Source organism: Pyrus communis, chromosome 12 (genome assembly GCF_041283825.1).
Source record: "Pyrus communis isolate YQ-2024b chromosome 12, ASM4128382v1, whole genome shotgun sequence".
NCBI lineage: Eukaryota > Viridiplantae > Streptophyta > Magnoliopsida > Rosales > Rosaceae > Pyrus > Pyrus communis.
This window is the reverse complement of record NC_142576.1, coordinates 11,008,766-11,023,710: the sequence shown is the minus strand read 5'-3', so window position 1 is coordinate 11,023,710 and position 14,945 is coordinate 11,008,766. Positions and strand designations below refer to the sequence as shown.

Here is a 14,945-nt window from a genome sequence, read left to right as displayed (position 1 = left end):
ATTATCTTCTGTTTCTATGTATACACAAAGTTTGGGACTTATCTTTAGAATAAGGGTGGGGGAGAAAGCAACAAAAATTAGTATTTTTTTCTTGGATGGCTTACTTCATTTGCTCCATAATTGAACAAGGTGCGCCCACCACCTTATTCCTTTTGCTGAATATATATTTATTGAGACAAACTTGCACAGCTCTTTCACATTCACTAACCAACAAGGCAACTAATTAAAAGAGAAAAGAACAACGTACATTGAACACATGAACCACTACTTTCGATTATTTTTCACAAATATTCATTTCTATTCATACTTATTACTTGACGACAAAAGTAGAGGTTCCACAATGACGCTAATTCGGAATTTAGTGGCAGTTGAACCCCTTTATTTCTTTCTCTTCAAATTGTTTTATTCGATTATGACAGAGAGGGATATGCAGATACGCCGAGAGGAATTGTAAAAAAGAATATATATACACACACACATTAGATTGAATGTGTTTGAAATTGCTGGATTTAATCCGTTTCAAATTGATGTATGCAAGAAATAATTTGAAATCTATTTGTTCCTTTTACTTTTGTCCAAATCTGGATTTAATAGTCTAAATTTAGCCTTATAATGTCATCCAAGTCCTGGAATTTGAAATCACTTTAATTTTCCATTATCATGCCTGAAAAACTGTAAAACAATCAGTTTTAAGTTCGTACAACAGTTTTGATTCGAACTAATGAAATGGCCGGCATCGGCTTATGTGTTCTAGGCCGTTGGATAAAGGAGCTGTTAAGATAATTTTCAGTTATTGTTAGTAGATAATATTGTGATTTTTAATCATGACAATTATCTATTAAGAGTTCTTGGAATTATTTTGACATTTTTCTGTGCATGATATATGGGATAAAAACAATCTGAAGCATCCAATAGGATAATTCTTTTGTTGGTAGATAAAGTTCCAAAAAAATTAGGGGATAAAGTTCCAGGAGGTACGGTGCAATCGAATTGTTTCCACAACTTATCATCAAAGGCATTCATGTACCTATAAATTCAAAGTTGCATGCAATGAAAAAGGACCTTCAACTCCACATACAAGTCAACGTTCTACGCAAAACTCTTTCGCATTCTTGAAAAAAATACTAACTACACTACTAACAAGTCAACACAAATTTAGTTTGGTTAAACAGGTTTAGAGTTGATTGCCGACCAATGTATTAAAAGCATGAGGCGTGGGCGAGGCATCCGAGGCAAAGCCTCACGGGATTAAATTTATATATATATATATATATATATGTTTTATATATTATACATATAATTGTATAAAAAATAATATTATGTAAAATAAACATCCATTCACAATTTATCATTCAAATCCATAGTCATTCAAAAGATAATATCATCTAAATTCATCATTCAAAGGTAATATCATCCAAATTCATAATTCAAAAGGTAATACAAACAAAGAAAACAATCATTCATCCAAATCCTCTTCATCTAAATCAAAATACAAACAAAGAAATCAATCATTCATCCAAATCATCTTCATCTAAATAAAAGGTGGCATCATCCTCTTCATTGCCAACTCTAGATGAACTTGTAGGGTATGCCATCAATTCATCAAAAGAATCTTCCGAATCATACTCCATATTTCTTCGACTTGATGATTCTTCATTACCCCGTTTTCTTTTGTATGTAATAGGACCCCGAGGTTGAGTAGGCTCGCAAGGAGTAGGCTCACGAGGATGAGGAGGAGGAGGAGGAGGAGGAGGAAGAGAAGACTCTCTAGGCTCTCGAATGTATAGGCCACCTTCATAAACCAGGGTGGCACATTCCTTACGGCCTCAACATTATACAATGACCCATCCTCGAGCCATGTAGGATCTTCGGGAAGAACGAGATCTTCTATTTCCGTTATCCATTCATCATCGGAGACAATTTCTTCCACAACAATAGGATCATACTTCTCCCTCATTTTCTTACTTCTCTCTTGTAAAGCCAAATTGTACTTGACATAGGCTAAAACATTAAGCCTTTTGTGTTCAAGCATATTCCTTCTTTTTGTATGAATGTACAAATAAATCAATTCTATTATTCAAGTCTAATCATCTTAAGAAAAAATGACACTTAAGATACTAATAATATATTTATTTACCATTGAAAATGTGCTCCGATTCCTCTCACATCCTGATGCACTACAAGTAAGGCTTAGAACTCGGATAGCAAACCTTCTTAACTCTTGTGTTTTATTCCCAAAGCGCTCCCATCATGCCTCTAAAAAAAAAAACAACATTAGTAAGGTAAGTAATTTAATGGTTAATGATGAAAATATATTAACAATTGACTAATTAAATCTTACTTGGTGTTCGCCTTTTCCTAGTTTGCATAGCCATAGAATCCGCAAATGCACCAAGCCTACCATTATATAAATCCAATTGAACATCGTCCTCTTCACATTCTTTCCCTTTTCCAAGCATCTTATCCTTGCATGCAAACAACCCATTTCGTATTTCCTCACTATCTGAGAAATTATCCTCATCTCAAAATTGTGGGTTTAAGTAATAGCCCACCGCATGTAGTGGTTGATGAAGTTGATCATCCTATCTACGATCTATCTTTCTCCAAATAGGCATATATTTTTTTTTCTCCACTTTGTTAAGATTGCTTGCAATTTTATCCTTTGTGGCATCCATCAACTCATATATAAAACCCATGGGGGGTCTCTCCTCCGAATCAACCTCTCTCAAAACACAAACAAGAGGAAGAATACCCTTAATGCAAAAGGAAACTCGACCCCAAAACTCACGATCATGTAACACATGATGCCTAGCCAACTTTGCTTCATGGGATTTTGCATAGGTACTTTCCGACCATGCTTAAGAGGTAAACAAAACAACAAGATTTTCCTTTTGCTTTTGTACACTTTCTAGGGTAAGGAAAGAAGTGGTAAACCTAGTGACCGCCAGACGAAGAATTTCCGAATTGTTAGTGTACTTTCTCATCAAAGCTAGTACCCATTGATGCCCATATAGATACTTTGAAATACACCTAGCACATTTGAGTGTCATCAAACCATGCCATCTTAGAAATATCTTTTAGCAGTAAATCAATGTAATGAGCCGCACATTGAGTCTACTCAATGTAATGAGCCGCACATTGAGTCTACCATACCTTCTCTTTCCTCTCCATAAGTTTTGCCACGACATTCTTGTAGTTCAAAGCATTGTTGGATATAACTTGAACCACATTCTCCTCTCCAATTTCTTGAATAACATCATCCAAATAGCCATACAACAAATCTCCATTCTTAATAGAGGTCGATGCATCAACCGATTTCAAGAAATAAGTGCTTTGCGGGCTATTGACAAGAAAGTTGATTAAACACCTACTTTTGCCATCCGACCATCCATCCAACATAATAGTGCATCCATATCTCTTCCAAGCCTTTTTTATATTCTTTCATCATACTTTGTACATCTTCAACTTCTTCTTTGAGCATCCAAGTTTCTATATTCAAGGCTTGTAGGAGCATCAAAGCTCGGACCAAAATTGGATACCAATTTCATTGCATTAACATAATATTCATTGTTTGCTGCATTGAAAGGAATGACACTAGTGTAGAACCATCATGCAAGTGCTCTAGATGCTTGTCTTCTTTCCTCTTTTTTGAAAGGTGGTTTGACGAGCTTCCGATGTAACATACCTATCAAGTGGTCCTCTTGACCTAGGTGGTAGAAAAGAACCAATTTGTTGTGAATATGTGGCACTCACACTCCCACTCTGATGTGAAAATTAACTTGACACACAAATTAAACCCTATTTGTGACAATTGTAGTATATATGCAAGTAGGGATCGTTCTAGACCGGGGATTAACTAGGAATGCTAACTAACATAAAAAAAATACTAAACTAGACTCTATAGACTCAAAACTAACTTAAAACACTTAAAACAACAACAAACAATCAAAAAGACTCAATTTTAGACCTAACAAGTTATTTTGACGAAAATAGAACTTAACTTGACTCAAAAGACTAAATGAAAACAGATTTTGACTCAAATAACAAGATTAAATGAAAGGGGGATTGTTTTTGACAAATTTAAAACTTAAAACAAAAACTTTGAATAAAACACTTTGCAAAAACGAATTTGGGTGAATTAAATGGGTGAAACGCTAGTTAGAGGGTCCTTCTCCACACATGATATATGCATATGAACCAATTTCCAGTTATTATTTCTTTAGACTATGAATGACAACGCCCCAAGTTAGTTGCATCGCACAACTAACCATCAGATTTTCCTTATTTCATTGAATTAAATGAATACGCATTACAACCAAATTATCTTTCTCATGTCCTTTATATGAAACGCATAATAAAGATACATATCAAAAGTCATTAAGTTTTGTGAAAATCATAAGTATTGACAAGGCATTCATCACTATGAAACGCATGAGACTTATACCAAGGATTTACTTAACACGATTATGACTAGCAACCTCCACTACTTGTGAATATAAGTGAATAACTATTACGTGAAACTCCCTTATACTCTAGCATCAAATTCATGCATGCAAATTAAGTGTTGACCCCAATTAACATACATAAACAAGTGTTAATAACTTTGATAAGCAAATCACATTCATGCCTTAAGAAACAATAACTGAATGTAATCAATTCATATAAAACATATAATCATGGCTTCGAATTCACCTCTAACTAATAATGAATTAGTTCCACATGTTCATCATAATTGAAAACCAAATTAATATAAACATCAAACTAAAACTAAGGATAGAAAGAACCAAGAAACGCTCCACACTCCAATGGCATGCACGGCACTCCCTTGGATGGCAGATTGCACAAGTCTTCTTCTCCTTCCTTCCTTGCTTGCGGCACTAGGGTGGTGTGATGTGAATTGTGGTGTTTGATGGTTGAATGTATGAATGAATGAATGAGTGAATGGATGATTTGAATGGTGCAGCATAAGCTTGAATTTATAGGCTAGGTTTTGCACAATTTCTGAAGGAAAAGGATTGCACAATCCTAAGGGAAAAAGGTTAAGGTTTGGCAGAAACCAAAGGGGAAAAGGATAGGGAATTTTGCCAGAAATTATGGCTTCTAGAAACTAGGTATTTTGTGGCAGAAATTAGACTTCTAGAAGGGATAAAGGGCAGATTTCTAAAAGAACCTAGGCTAAGGGGTGCGGCACCTTTGTAGGAGAGGGATTACAACTCCTAAACCTTCAAGGAATGGCATATATGCGGCACATAAAGAATTAGGCTTCTAGAATCTGAGTTATGTATTTAAATGTATATCTAATCCTTTCTAAATAGCTAGAATTAAGGCACAAACTGATTTGGATAAGATAAGATAGTATAGGATAATATTGGTTAGGATAGGATAAGATAAGGTTGGATAATGTTCCTTATTTCTTGCTCTTTCCTTATCTTCTTTGTATTTGAACTTCTTTCTCCAGATTTGTAGCATTTCCTAGCCTCTCTTGACTTCAATTTCGTCCATCCACTTTGCTCCATAGTTAAGCTATCCAATCCATACCCAAAACTGCTCCAAATGGCTCCAAAATGCACTTTCTTGCTCCTTTTGCCATTAGGACCTAAAAACATACGAAAATATCTTAAAAGACTTTAATAAGTAATAATGAACTATCTAAATGCAAGGAAACAACATAACTAAGTAGTATAAATATGCTCCTATCACACTCCCACTACTTACATACGGTGTCCTTGTTGTGCCCATGTCGACACTTTCACTTTCTTCTCCACCACCACGACACAACTCATGGCTAGCTTTCCTCTTTTCTTTAGTTTCCATAAAATTAGCAAAGCATTCTTCCTTCACATTGGGTGGGATTTTTTTACAACTAATCATTCCTCCCAAACTTACACCACCCAAGTGATGTTTGAATCTAGAAATTGAACCCGTGCATTTGTGGTTACAAAAAACACAATAGAAGTGCTTGGTGACAGGATCCAAATCTTTTGTTCATTGCCAAGCAAAATCTTTCTTAGAAGAAGAATCCATATTCTTCGAAGCCTAAACAATAAACATTCAATCAAACTCTTTTACAAAGTACAACACATTAGGCTCCATCTTAGTAGAAAATAGTCTGCAGTTAAAGCAATTTTATGCGGTTAAAGAAATATATCAAGAACAGTAATAACCGAGGAAAGATCAAGACTCCCGCAGAGGGAAGGGGTGGGGGAGCTAAGGTGCAGTTTGGGATTGAGGTGATTAAAAAAAAAGCTACTATGAAAAAAAGCTATGAGAATTTTTGGTGTTTGGTAAACTTTGAAAAGCAGCTTTGTTTCAAAGTTTGGGGTGAAAAAAAGCCCAAAACCTGAAGCTGACAAGAAGCTGCAAATAGCAGCTTCCAAAAACAACTTATTTTCAAAACACACAGGTGAACAGTGTACGTTTAATGAAATATTGAATAACCCAAAACTGCCCTCCTTTCCCTTCATCTACGCTATCACCTTTCAGAGCTCTCGCACATAACCTGAACCAGGAGAAAACTACTTTCTTGTTCGCTCATTCTCTCGTTCTCCAGGTTTCTCCAGGTAAGCTTCTCTTTGTAAAAATTTGTTATTTATTTGTTTTGGATTTTTCAAATTGGGGATGGGGAGATTAGGGAAAGAGGGGTGGGAAGAGCAAAGGGATGAGGGTATGGGTGTCGGGAAAAACAATTGGGGATGGAGGGTGGGGAAAAATTAATTGGGGAAGGTGATATGGTTTGTGGAAAAAATTAATTGGGGAAAAAATTAGGGTTTGTGGAGGAAACAAAAAAAATTGAGAGAGAAGTTTGATTACTTTTGTATTCGTTTTTTTAAAGAAGGTCTGCTTCTGATTTGGGTTTATGTAAGGGTTAATTTGCTTTGCTCTACTTCTAATCTGTGAACTGTGCTTCTGATTTGTCATGTGTTTTTTGGGTCAAAATATTCCTCAGAAGTTCCGGGTTTATGTTGCAGGTGACACATTAGAAGATCCCAGGATTGAAGATCGCAGCCAAGAAGTCAGAGGGTTTATATTCTCCAAAATTTTGGTTTGTTTTCCTTGATATAATATAATAGCACAAGTTACAATAAATTTTATTATTAAAAAGATTCTGAGTTTTAAGCATGGACACTCTTACTCTCTTTGGTTTTTGCTGGAAAGCTTAATTTTTTTTTACATGATGCCATTGTATTTTCCCTTTCACTAATGACACAAATTGAGTCCAAGAATTTTCATAAGTCTTAGACTGGGAAAATATCAAAACAAATCCGGAAGAAGAATTTGAAACAACTTTTGTTTCAATTTCTTTTGTCCTTTGATTATTGGAAACGGAAAGAGGAAATAAATAGAAAAGGGAACAAGAAATTCTTAGGTTTATGTGATTATCACCTCTAGGTTTTGTTTATCTGTTCATGATTTTGTTCATATTAGAGATAATACGAACTTGATCAGGAATAGATGAGTTTCCAAACTGAGTATGAAATTAAGTTGCAGCTCACATTAGATTTTTTTTTTTTTTTTTTTTTTTTTTTTTTTTTGTTTTGTTTTGTTTTTTTTTAAATTGTCTATCATTTGGATTCCAAGTTAGGGAAGGGCAATTTTAGGCATTATGAATGTTTCACCCGTTTTGCCTTCTAACTTTATATATACCATATAGAGATAAAAGGGGAATGCTTGTATATGAATTGGTATGCATCTTTATTTTCTGGATGGTATTTTGTACATTTTATTTGAGATACCAATTTATACATTGTTTAACACTCAAATTGTGAATATAATGTCTGAATTTTCATAATCCACATATACACCATACGCAGATTAATTTAGTTACAGGAATTATAGGGAAGATGGGTTGGAAGGGTTACTGGACCCAACTAATATTAAACAAAAGAAAATAGTGGACACATTAAAGCTTGTAGTCTTATGATAATATCATTGCTGAAATAACAGGAATCCAGTTTTGTATTTTTTTCATGTGGGGGTTATTTTCAGGGTATGACTAACAAATCACTCAAATATGTGGAAAGAATTTGAACTAAACTGATTCCAAGAATTCTCATAGCTTTTTTTCATAGTAGCTTTTTTTTTTTAATCACCTCAAGGAGTCCCAAGCTATAGCTAAAGCATTTAAACACAACTGCAGTAAGGGATCATTTATATATGTATGTATATATATGTATGTATGTATGTATGTAATTTGGTGATGCTGAAATTGTTTTTACAGGAGCATTTAAACACAGCTGCATACCTGTTTTAGTTTTAAATTTTCTTACACTTCCTGAACTCGAAAATCAATGAAATTTTGATACAACTTAGTTTCGGGTGTCTACTTTGGATCTGGAAATTTTCACGTGTTTTGGTTGCACGAGCTATTTTTGGTGAATTTTACGGTTCAGGTCACTTTTGTTATTCTCTTTTGGTTATATTTATAATTTGCTCAACTTTGCTGGCTACATGCTCTCAATCATTGGGGAAAATGTAAATTGGATTTGCGGTTCCACTGTCATATTTTGCCTCAATTTCACAGTTAGTCTGTCAAACCCGTGTTTCTGTTTATGATGAGTATATATGTGTGCTTCAAGACATTTGATTTAACAAAGAGGGTTTTCTTAGAAATGAGATCAGATTCTTTCTTCATTATTTAGAAAACCTGTGAAGGGGAGATACATGGGTAATGCTACTTCTGTCTGTGTTTGATTGGTTTTTGCCAAAATTGATCCCTTTCTAACGAGCGAATAGTATGTTCTCCAAACTACTATTGGCTTCTATTTCAGGAAAATGTCTTTAAGCTGCTTGAGAAACAACAATTGTGTTACGTAGCATTGTTTTTATGTCCAATGATTGACTGGTTATAAACACCTTATGAAAAAGCATTGATTGTATATATAATATAAAGCCCAAACGTCAATTGTGATTTGCGCATGATTGTGAGATCATTGTGGACGTCTTTGGTTGTCGTCTTGTTGATAAGTAAAGTTTCTTCTATTCTGTATTTTCCTTTTCAGCACACTTATCGTTGTATCGTGTAACCGTAGATTATCTGTTTCCCTTTGAGTTGGCCCACACCATAAATTTATAGAACCCAAACTGTGATGTAATCATTTATTGGTTATGTATGTATATGTATTTATATGTAGTATATATACAAACTGTGAACCAAAACTGTGATGTAATCTTTTGTATGTATATGTATGTATATGTATTACAAACTGTAATCTCTTGTATTATAAACTGTGAACCCAAACTGTGATATTGTCGACGATCATGGGCAAAAGTGACTGCTATGTACACAGTGAGTGTACGTGCACGCATACTACCATAGGCAATGATCAAGGGATAGATGATACCAATGGTACATTCTGGCACAAGCTAAGATTCCAACCTAAGAAGCCGCATCTTTGTCTTCACGAAACTTGAATCCGCACTCAAGTCTTATTGCCACTAGGAGTTCAGGAGAATCATTTATTGGTTATTTCTTGATATATATATATATATATATGTATGTATTTATGTATATGTATGTATATATACAAACTGTGAACCCAAACTATGATGTAATCTTTTGTATTACAAACTGTGATGTAATCATTTATTGGTTATTTCTTGATATATATATGTGTGTGTGTGTGTGTGTGTGTGTGTATTTATATGTATATATATATATATATACAAACTGTGAACCCAATCTGTGATGTAATCTATTTGTAGTTGTATGTGGATCATTTATTGGTTATTTCTTGGTTATATTACAATATCATTTGTTCGTGTTTTAATATATATATATATATATATATATATATATGTATGTATGTATGTATGTATGTATGTATGTATGTATGTATGTATGTATACAAATCAGTAGTTGGTATCGATGGCAAAGAAGGGGGCATCTTCGTTAAATCCTGTAGCTACATGGAATGCGCACAATATATCAATATTTTGTGATGTTTGCATCAAGGAGGTTGAGGCCGGACATCCTCCGGGCACTCACTTTGACAAAGAAGGATATGCAAATATTAGAGCTAACTTTAAGACAGAGACAGGGCATGATTATGAAAAAAAACAACTGAAAAATAAGTGGGATGCACTTAAAAATAAGTGGAAGTTGTGGAAAGAGCTAGTTGGTAAAGAAACTGGCCTAGGGTGGAATTCAAGCAAGGGTACTGTTGATGCCTCTGAGGAATGGTGGAACAATAAAATTCAGGTTTGTGTATTTATCTTTTAATATGTATTATGATATCATGCAATATGTATTAACCATATTCTTTCTTACTTGTAAATAAACAAAGAATATGGAAAATTGCGAAAAAAAGGCATTAGTCCTGAGATGGAGGACAAGTTAGATAGGATGTTCTTGAGTACAATTGCTACTGGTGAACATGCCTGGGCACCTTCATCTGGAGTACTACCACCAGAGTCAAGAGAGGAATCTGTAGGACAAATTGATTCATATGATGAGGAAGAAACTGAGACTATGCAAGATCTAAGGCAAGCAAGGAGGAAGAGAAAAAAAAGAGCAGCTAACCAAGGAGAATTGCAAAAGAAGAAGGTTGATAAGAAAGGGAAAAAAATTGGAGGTGCTGAAAAACTTTGTGGTCAAATTGACCGTCTTGTTGAAGCTTATGAAACTAGGAGTTCTGCAAACTCATTGATGAGGTCGCTGCATATAGGTAGTAGTATTCCGGAAGTGTTAGCGGTTGTTGCACAATTGCCTAGTTGTGAGCCACCTAGCGACTTATGGTTGTTTGCTACATGTTTATTTTGTTCTGTAGAGAAGCGAGAGGTGTTTACCACGATACAAGATCCTGAAGTTCAGCTGACTTGGTTGAAATATATGTTCAACAAAGAACAATAAGAAGCTATAACTATGAATTAGGACTTTGTGTAGTTTGTACTTTGCATTAAGACTATGTGTTGAATGTTGCTTGTATTTTGTGTTTATTGAATGTTGGATTATGATTTCTTGTTAAATGTTGGATTGACTTGTTCTTGAATGTCGGATTATGACTTCTTAGTGATTGTTGGATTATGACTTGTGGAATGTTGAATTATGTGTTAGGTTACAGGTATATTCAATATGAACACCTCTGATGATGATGTTGAGGAGTTGGAGGATGGTTTAATTATATGCGCTGTAGCGAGAGTTGTTGAAACATATTATTTAAAATATGTCCACAAAACTCCATGTATGAATTCTTCCCATACAGGTAATATTTGGTTGATGGAAGTACTACAAGGAAATGATGTGCGATGCTATAGAATGTTTAGGATGAACAAAGATGTCTTTTATAGATTATCCAATGACTTGCAAACTAATTATGGATTGAAAGGTTCAAGGAAAATGAATGCAACTGAAATATTAGGAATGTTCTTGCATATGTTGGGACATGGTGTGAAAAATAGATTAGCTCAAGAGAGATTTCAACATTCTGGTGAGACTGTTAGTAGATATTTTGGTGCTATGTTGGATATCGTATGTAAGATGGCAATAGATATTATCAAACCAATGGATTCGGAGTTTCGTGGCATTCCCCAAGAAATAAGGAGAGATACAAGATACATGCCTTATTTTAAGGTAAAGTTTGACTCGTCTTCTAACTTATTTGCAAACTATAAGTGTAGGTTGACGGTTTTCTTCTATATTATTATTTTTAGGATTGTATTGGTGCCATAGATGGAGTGCATATTGAGGCTTCAATACCACATCCGAATCAAGTTTCATACATTGGTAGGAAAGGAATACCGACTCAAAATGTTATGGCTACATGTAATTTTGATATGCAATTCACATTTGCTTGTGCCGGATGGGAAGGCACTGCACATGATACAAGGGTTTTTCTATCTGTGCTACGGAATCCAAATTTAAACTTTTCTAAGCCTCCAAATGGTAATCTTCATACTTTTATTATAACATTTTACATACTTGCTTTGTATAATTATTACAATACAAAACAAATTTTCAATTGTCAGGAAAATATTACTTGGTAGATGCGGGGTACCCACAAATGAGAGGTTATTTGGGACCAAATAAAGGTGAAAGATATCACCTCCCGGACTTTCGTAAGGGTGCCGAACCAACGGGTCACAAAGAGGTATTCAACCACAGGCATTCTTCTCTTAGGAGCATCATTGAACGAACTTTTGGGGTATGGAAGAAAAGATGGGCAATTTTAAGGGATATGCCTAATTACCCGTTCAATAAGCAAGTGAAGATTGTCATTGCTACAATGGCTCTTCATAACTACATACAGAGGTATTCTGAACGTGATTGTCATTTTGATGCCCCAGGGACTTTTGCGAAGAAAGCGATAGTAGTGATGATGATGATGATGAATATCAAAATTATCAAGTTGAAGGATCACATGAGATAGAGGCATTAAGAAATAGAATAGCGACAAGTTTGATGAATGCATCTAATTAGACTACTTTCAAGTACATTAACAATATTGTACTAATGAATCCTAGCTATTCACTCTAAAATATTTCTATTAAAGTAGTTTGTCATACTAATTAATATTTAAGATAAAGTTTATAAATATTTTTCTTCTAAAAACAAAATATATTTAGTAATTCACTTTTATTTGTTAAGAAAATTAAATTAATAGCACATCTAGTATTACACCATTTTTGGTCATTTCACACAGTCACAGCTGTTTTACAAAAAAGTTTACCAAACGCTATCATACTGCTTTTTTTTTTCCAAAAGCACTTTTACAAAAAAGTTTACCAAGCACTTTGCTGCTTTATTTCACAGTCACTTATTCTCACAACAGCGTTTTTTCAAAGCACAGTAATACCAAACCAGCCCTAAGTATTTCAAGTTGTTAAACAAACTAATGCGTTGTTTCTGATAAAAACTTTGTTATTAAATTAAACACACTAAAGGTTTGCAAATAAAGAAAAAAACAAAGTAATAGTTTAATGGGCTTAACTGCATGCTATTACAACTTTTTCTTAGCATAATACCGACCCACAACAAACTTTATCACAAGTTTTACAACTTATACGATTATGCCTAAACAATAAAACCCAGCCCTACTTATCCTTGTCCCATCCCCTTAAGCCTTTAGCCTCTTCCCTTTATACCTACACTCCTTTCTGTTTTTCTGCTTTCTAACTCGAAGGCTTTCACACCAATTTTTTTTTTTTTTTTTTAAAAAAAAAAATTCAAAAATTCCAAAAAATCAAATCTCTAACTTTTTTCAGAATTTCAGAAACCCTAACCTTTAAAATTAGGGATTTGTGGGCTTGCTAACGACACTGTGGCGACGGCGACGGGGTGATGACGGTGTGGCGACTGGGAGAGGACGATCGATTGGGGTGACGGCGATTGTGTGTTATGGTGCGAGGGAGAAGAGGGTGAAGAAAGCAAAGGGATCGAAGGTATGGTGGAATCTGGATTAAAACTAAAAACCCTTACCCAAACGATGTCGTTTTGGGTTTGGGTGGTTTTTTTGTTTTTTTTTTTTAAAGGCAGACAAGGCGCCTAGACGCCTTGAAGCGTGCCTCGCCAACCTCAAAGGCACCTTAGGCGCGCCCCAAGGCTAGTTTTTTAAAACATTGTAGCCGACAAATTATTACAGTTTGGTTAAACAGAATTTTCGAGATGCAACTGGCGAATGTGACAATTTGGTTAAACATCACTAGATTCGTAGGTTCAGCTTGGCTTAAGAGTCATGATAGTTTGGTTAAACAGTAGGTCATTTTCTTTCAATTGGTTATCTTTCTGAATTCTCTATCGGCGAATAGTCTTTGATTTTTTCAAGAACAAGGCCACTTCATTAACTTTCTTGGCGAAGTAGAGTGTTCGATGGTCAGATATTCGTAAGTGACATTTAGTGTTTGTCATATCCACAGCTAATCCACTTTCACCATAAGGACACTCATCTCCTTTAAATATCTTTGTCTCTACAGTTTTTGGTTAAATATCACTAGAGTAGTAAGTTCAGCTTAGCTTAGGAGTCTTGATAGTTAGTTAAACAACAAGTCATTCTCTTTCAATTGGTTATCTATCTCAATTGTCTGTCGGTGAACGAGGTCACTTTATTAGCTTTCTTGGCGAAGTAAAGTGTTCTATGGTTAGATATTCCCAAGTGGCATTCAGAATTTGGCATATCAATATCGACAGTCGATCCATTTTCACCATAAAGACATTCATCTCCTTTAAATATCTTTGCCTCTACAATCTAATTCTAGTTCGGTGCACCTATATTCTCACTAATATAGTCAAGCCTGGCAAACCTGGTGTTGAATATCCAAAACTTCATAACAAGTTTCACAACCTTGTCTTCAATTTATAGAAGTCAAGGCCGCAAGTGTTTCTTCATCAGCCGAGGTCACCTGATTTAGGAGTCAGAGCACATTTATCACACTACCACACTCATAAGTATTCTGTCATCCAATGTAAATTCCAAACTAACTGTTGATGTTTGCCTTAAACTATTAAACAAACAAAAATAAATGCCAGCTAAAGATGGCGTGGGTGACATTCATCTTAGACCAAGCATGAGCAACCAATGTTTGTTCAAACCAAGGACCACCTTCAATTAATGTGTTCGATATAATCAAATTCATCTTCACTATGCATTAACATTAAACAATTCATAGTAGAGATTTATAAAATGATGATTTTTGAGTTGCAGGGGGCAAAGGGAGATCAAAATCGAGTTCCAAGGGGCAAAGTGGTATCAAAATCGAGTTCTGTGGGCGTAGCCAAAAATAAGCCTATATATTAAATTTACCCACCCACGTGACCACGTCAGCAACATTGACGACTATTTGACAGAAGAAACGTAAACATGGTAAAGCGTTACGAATTTTAAGGTTTAAGGAGTAAAGTAGTGACTTTTGAGTTACAGGGAGTAAAGTGAGATTCAAATCGAATTTCAAGAGGCGTTGCAAAAAACAAGCCTTTAGAATTTTACAAGGTCCCTTAGGGGTTTGACTTTGAA

At 34.8% G+C, this 14,945-nt stretch overlaps 1 protein-coding gene and 1 pseudogene across 1 annotated transcript; both read left to right on the top strand.

Annotated features, from left to right (window-relative positions):
- Window positions 1–9,842: 9,842 nt before the first annotated feature.
- LOC148692331 (L10-interacting MYB domain-containing protein-like) lies at window positions 9,843–10,849 on the top strand. The gene is made up of 2 exons (XM_088680910.1): window positions 9,843–10,196; window positions 10,272–10,849. Exons 1-2 carry the CDS (start codon window positions 9,866–9,868, stop codon window positions 10,847–10,849), a joined length of 909 nt encoding a protein of 302 aa, XP_088537036.1. The 5' UTR covers window positions 9,843–9,865.
- A 222-nt stretch (window positions 10,850–11,071) lies between these two features.
- On the top strand, window positions 11,072–12,500 carry LOC148692330 (uncharacterized; annotated as a pseudogene).
- The last annotated feature ends 2,445 nt before the right edge of the window (window positions 12,501–14,945 follow it).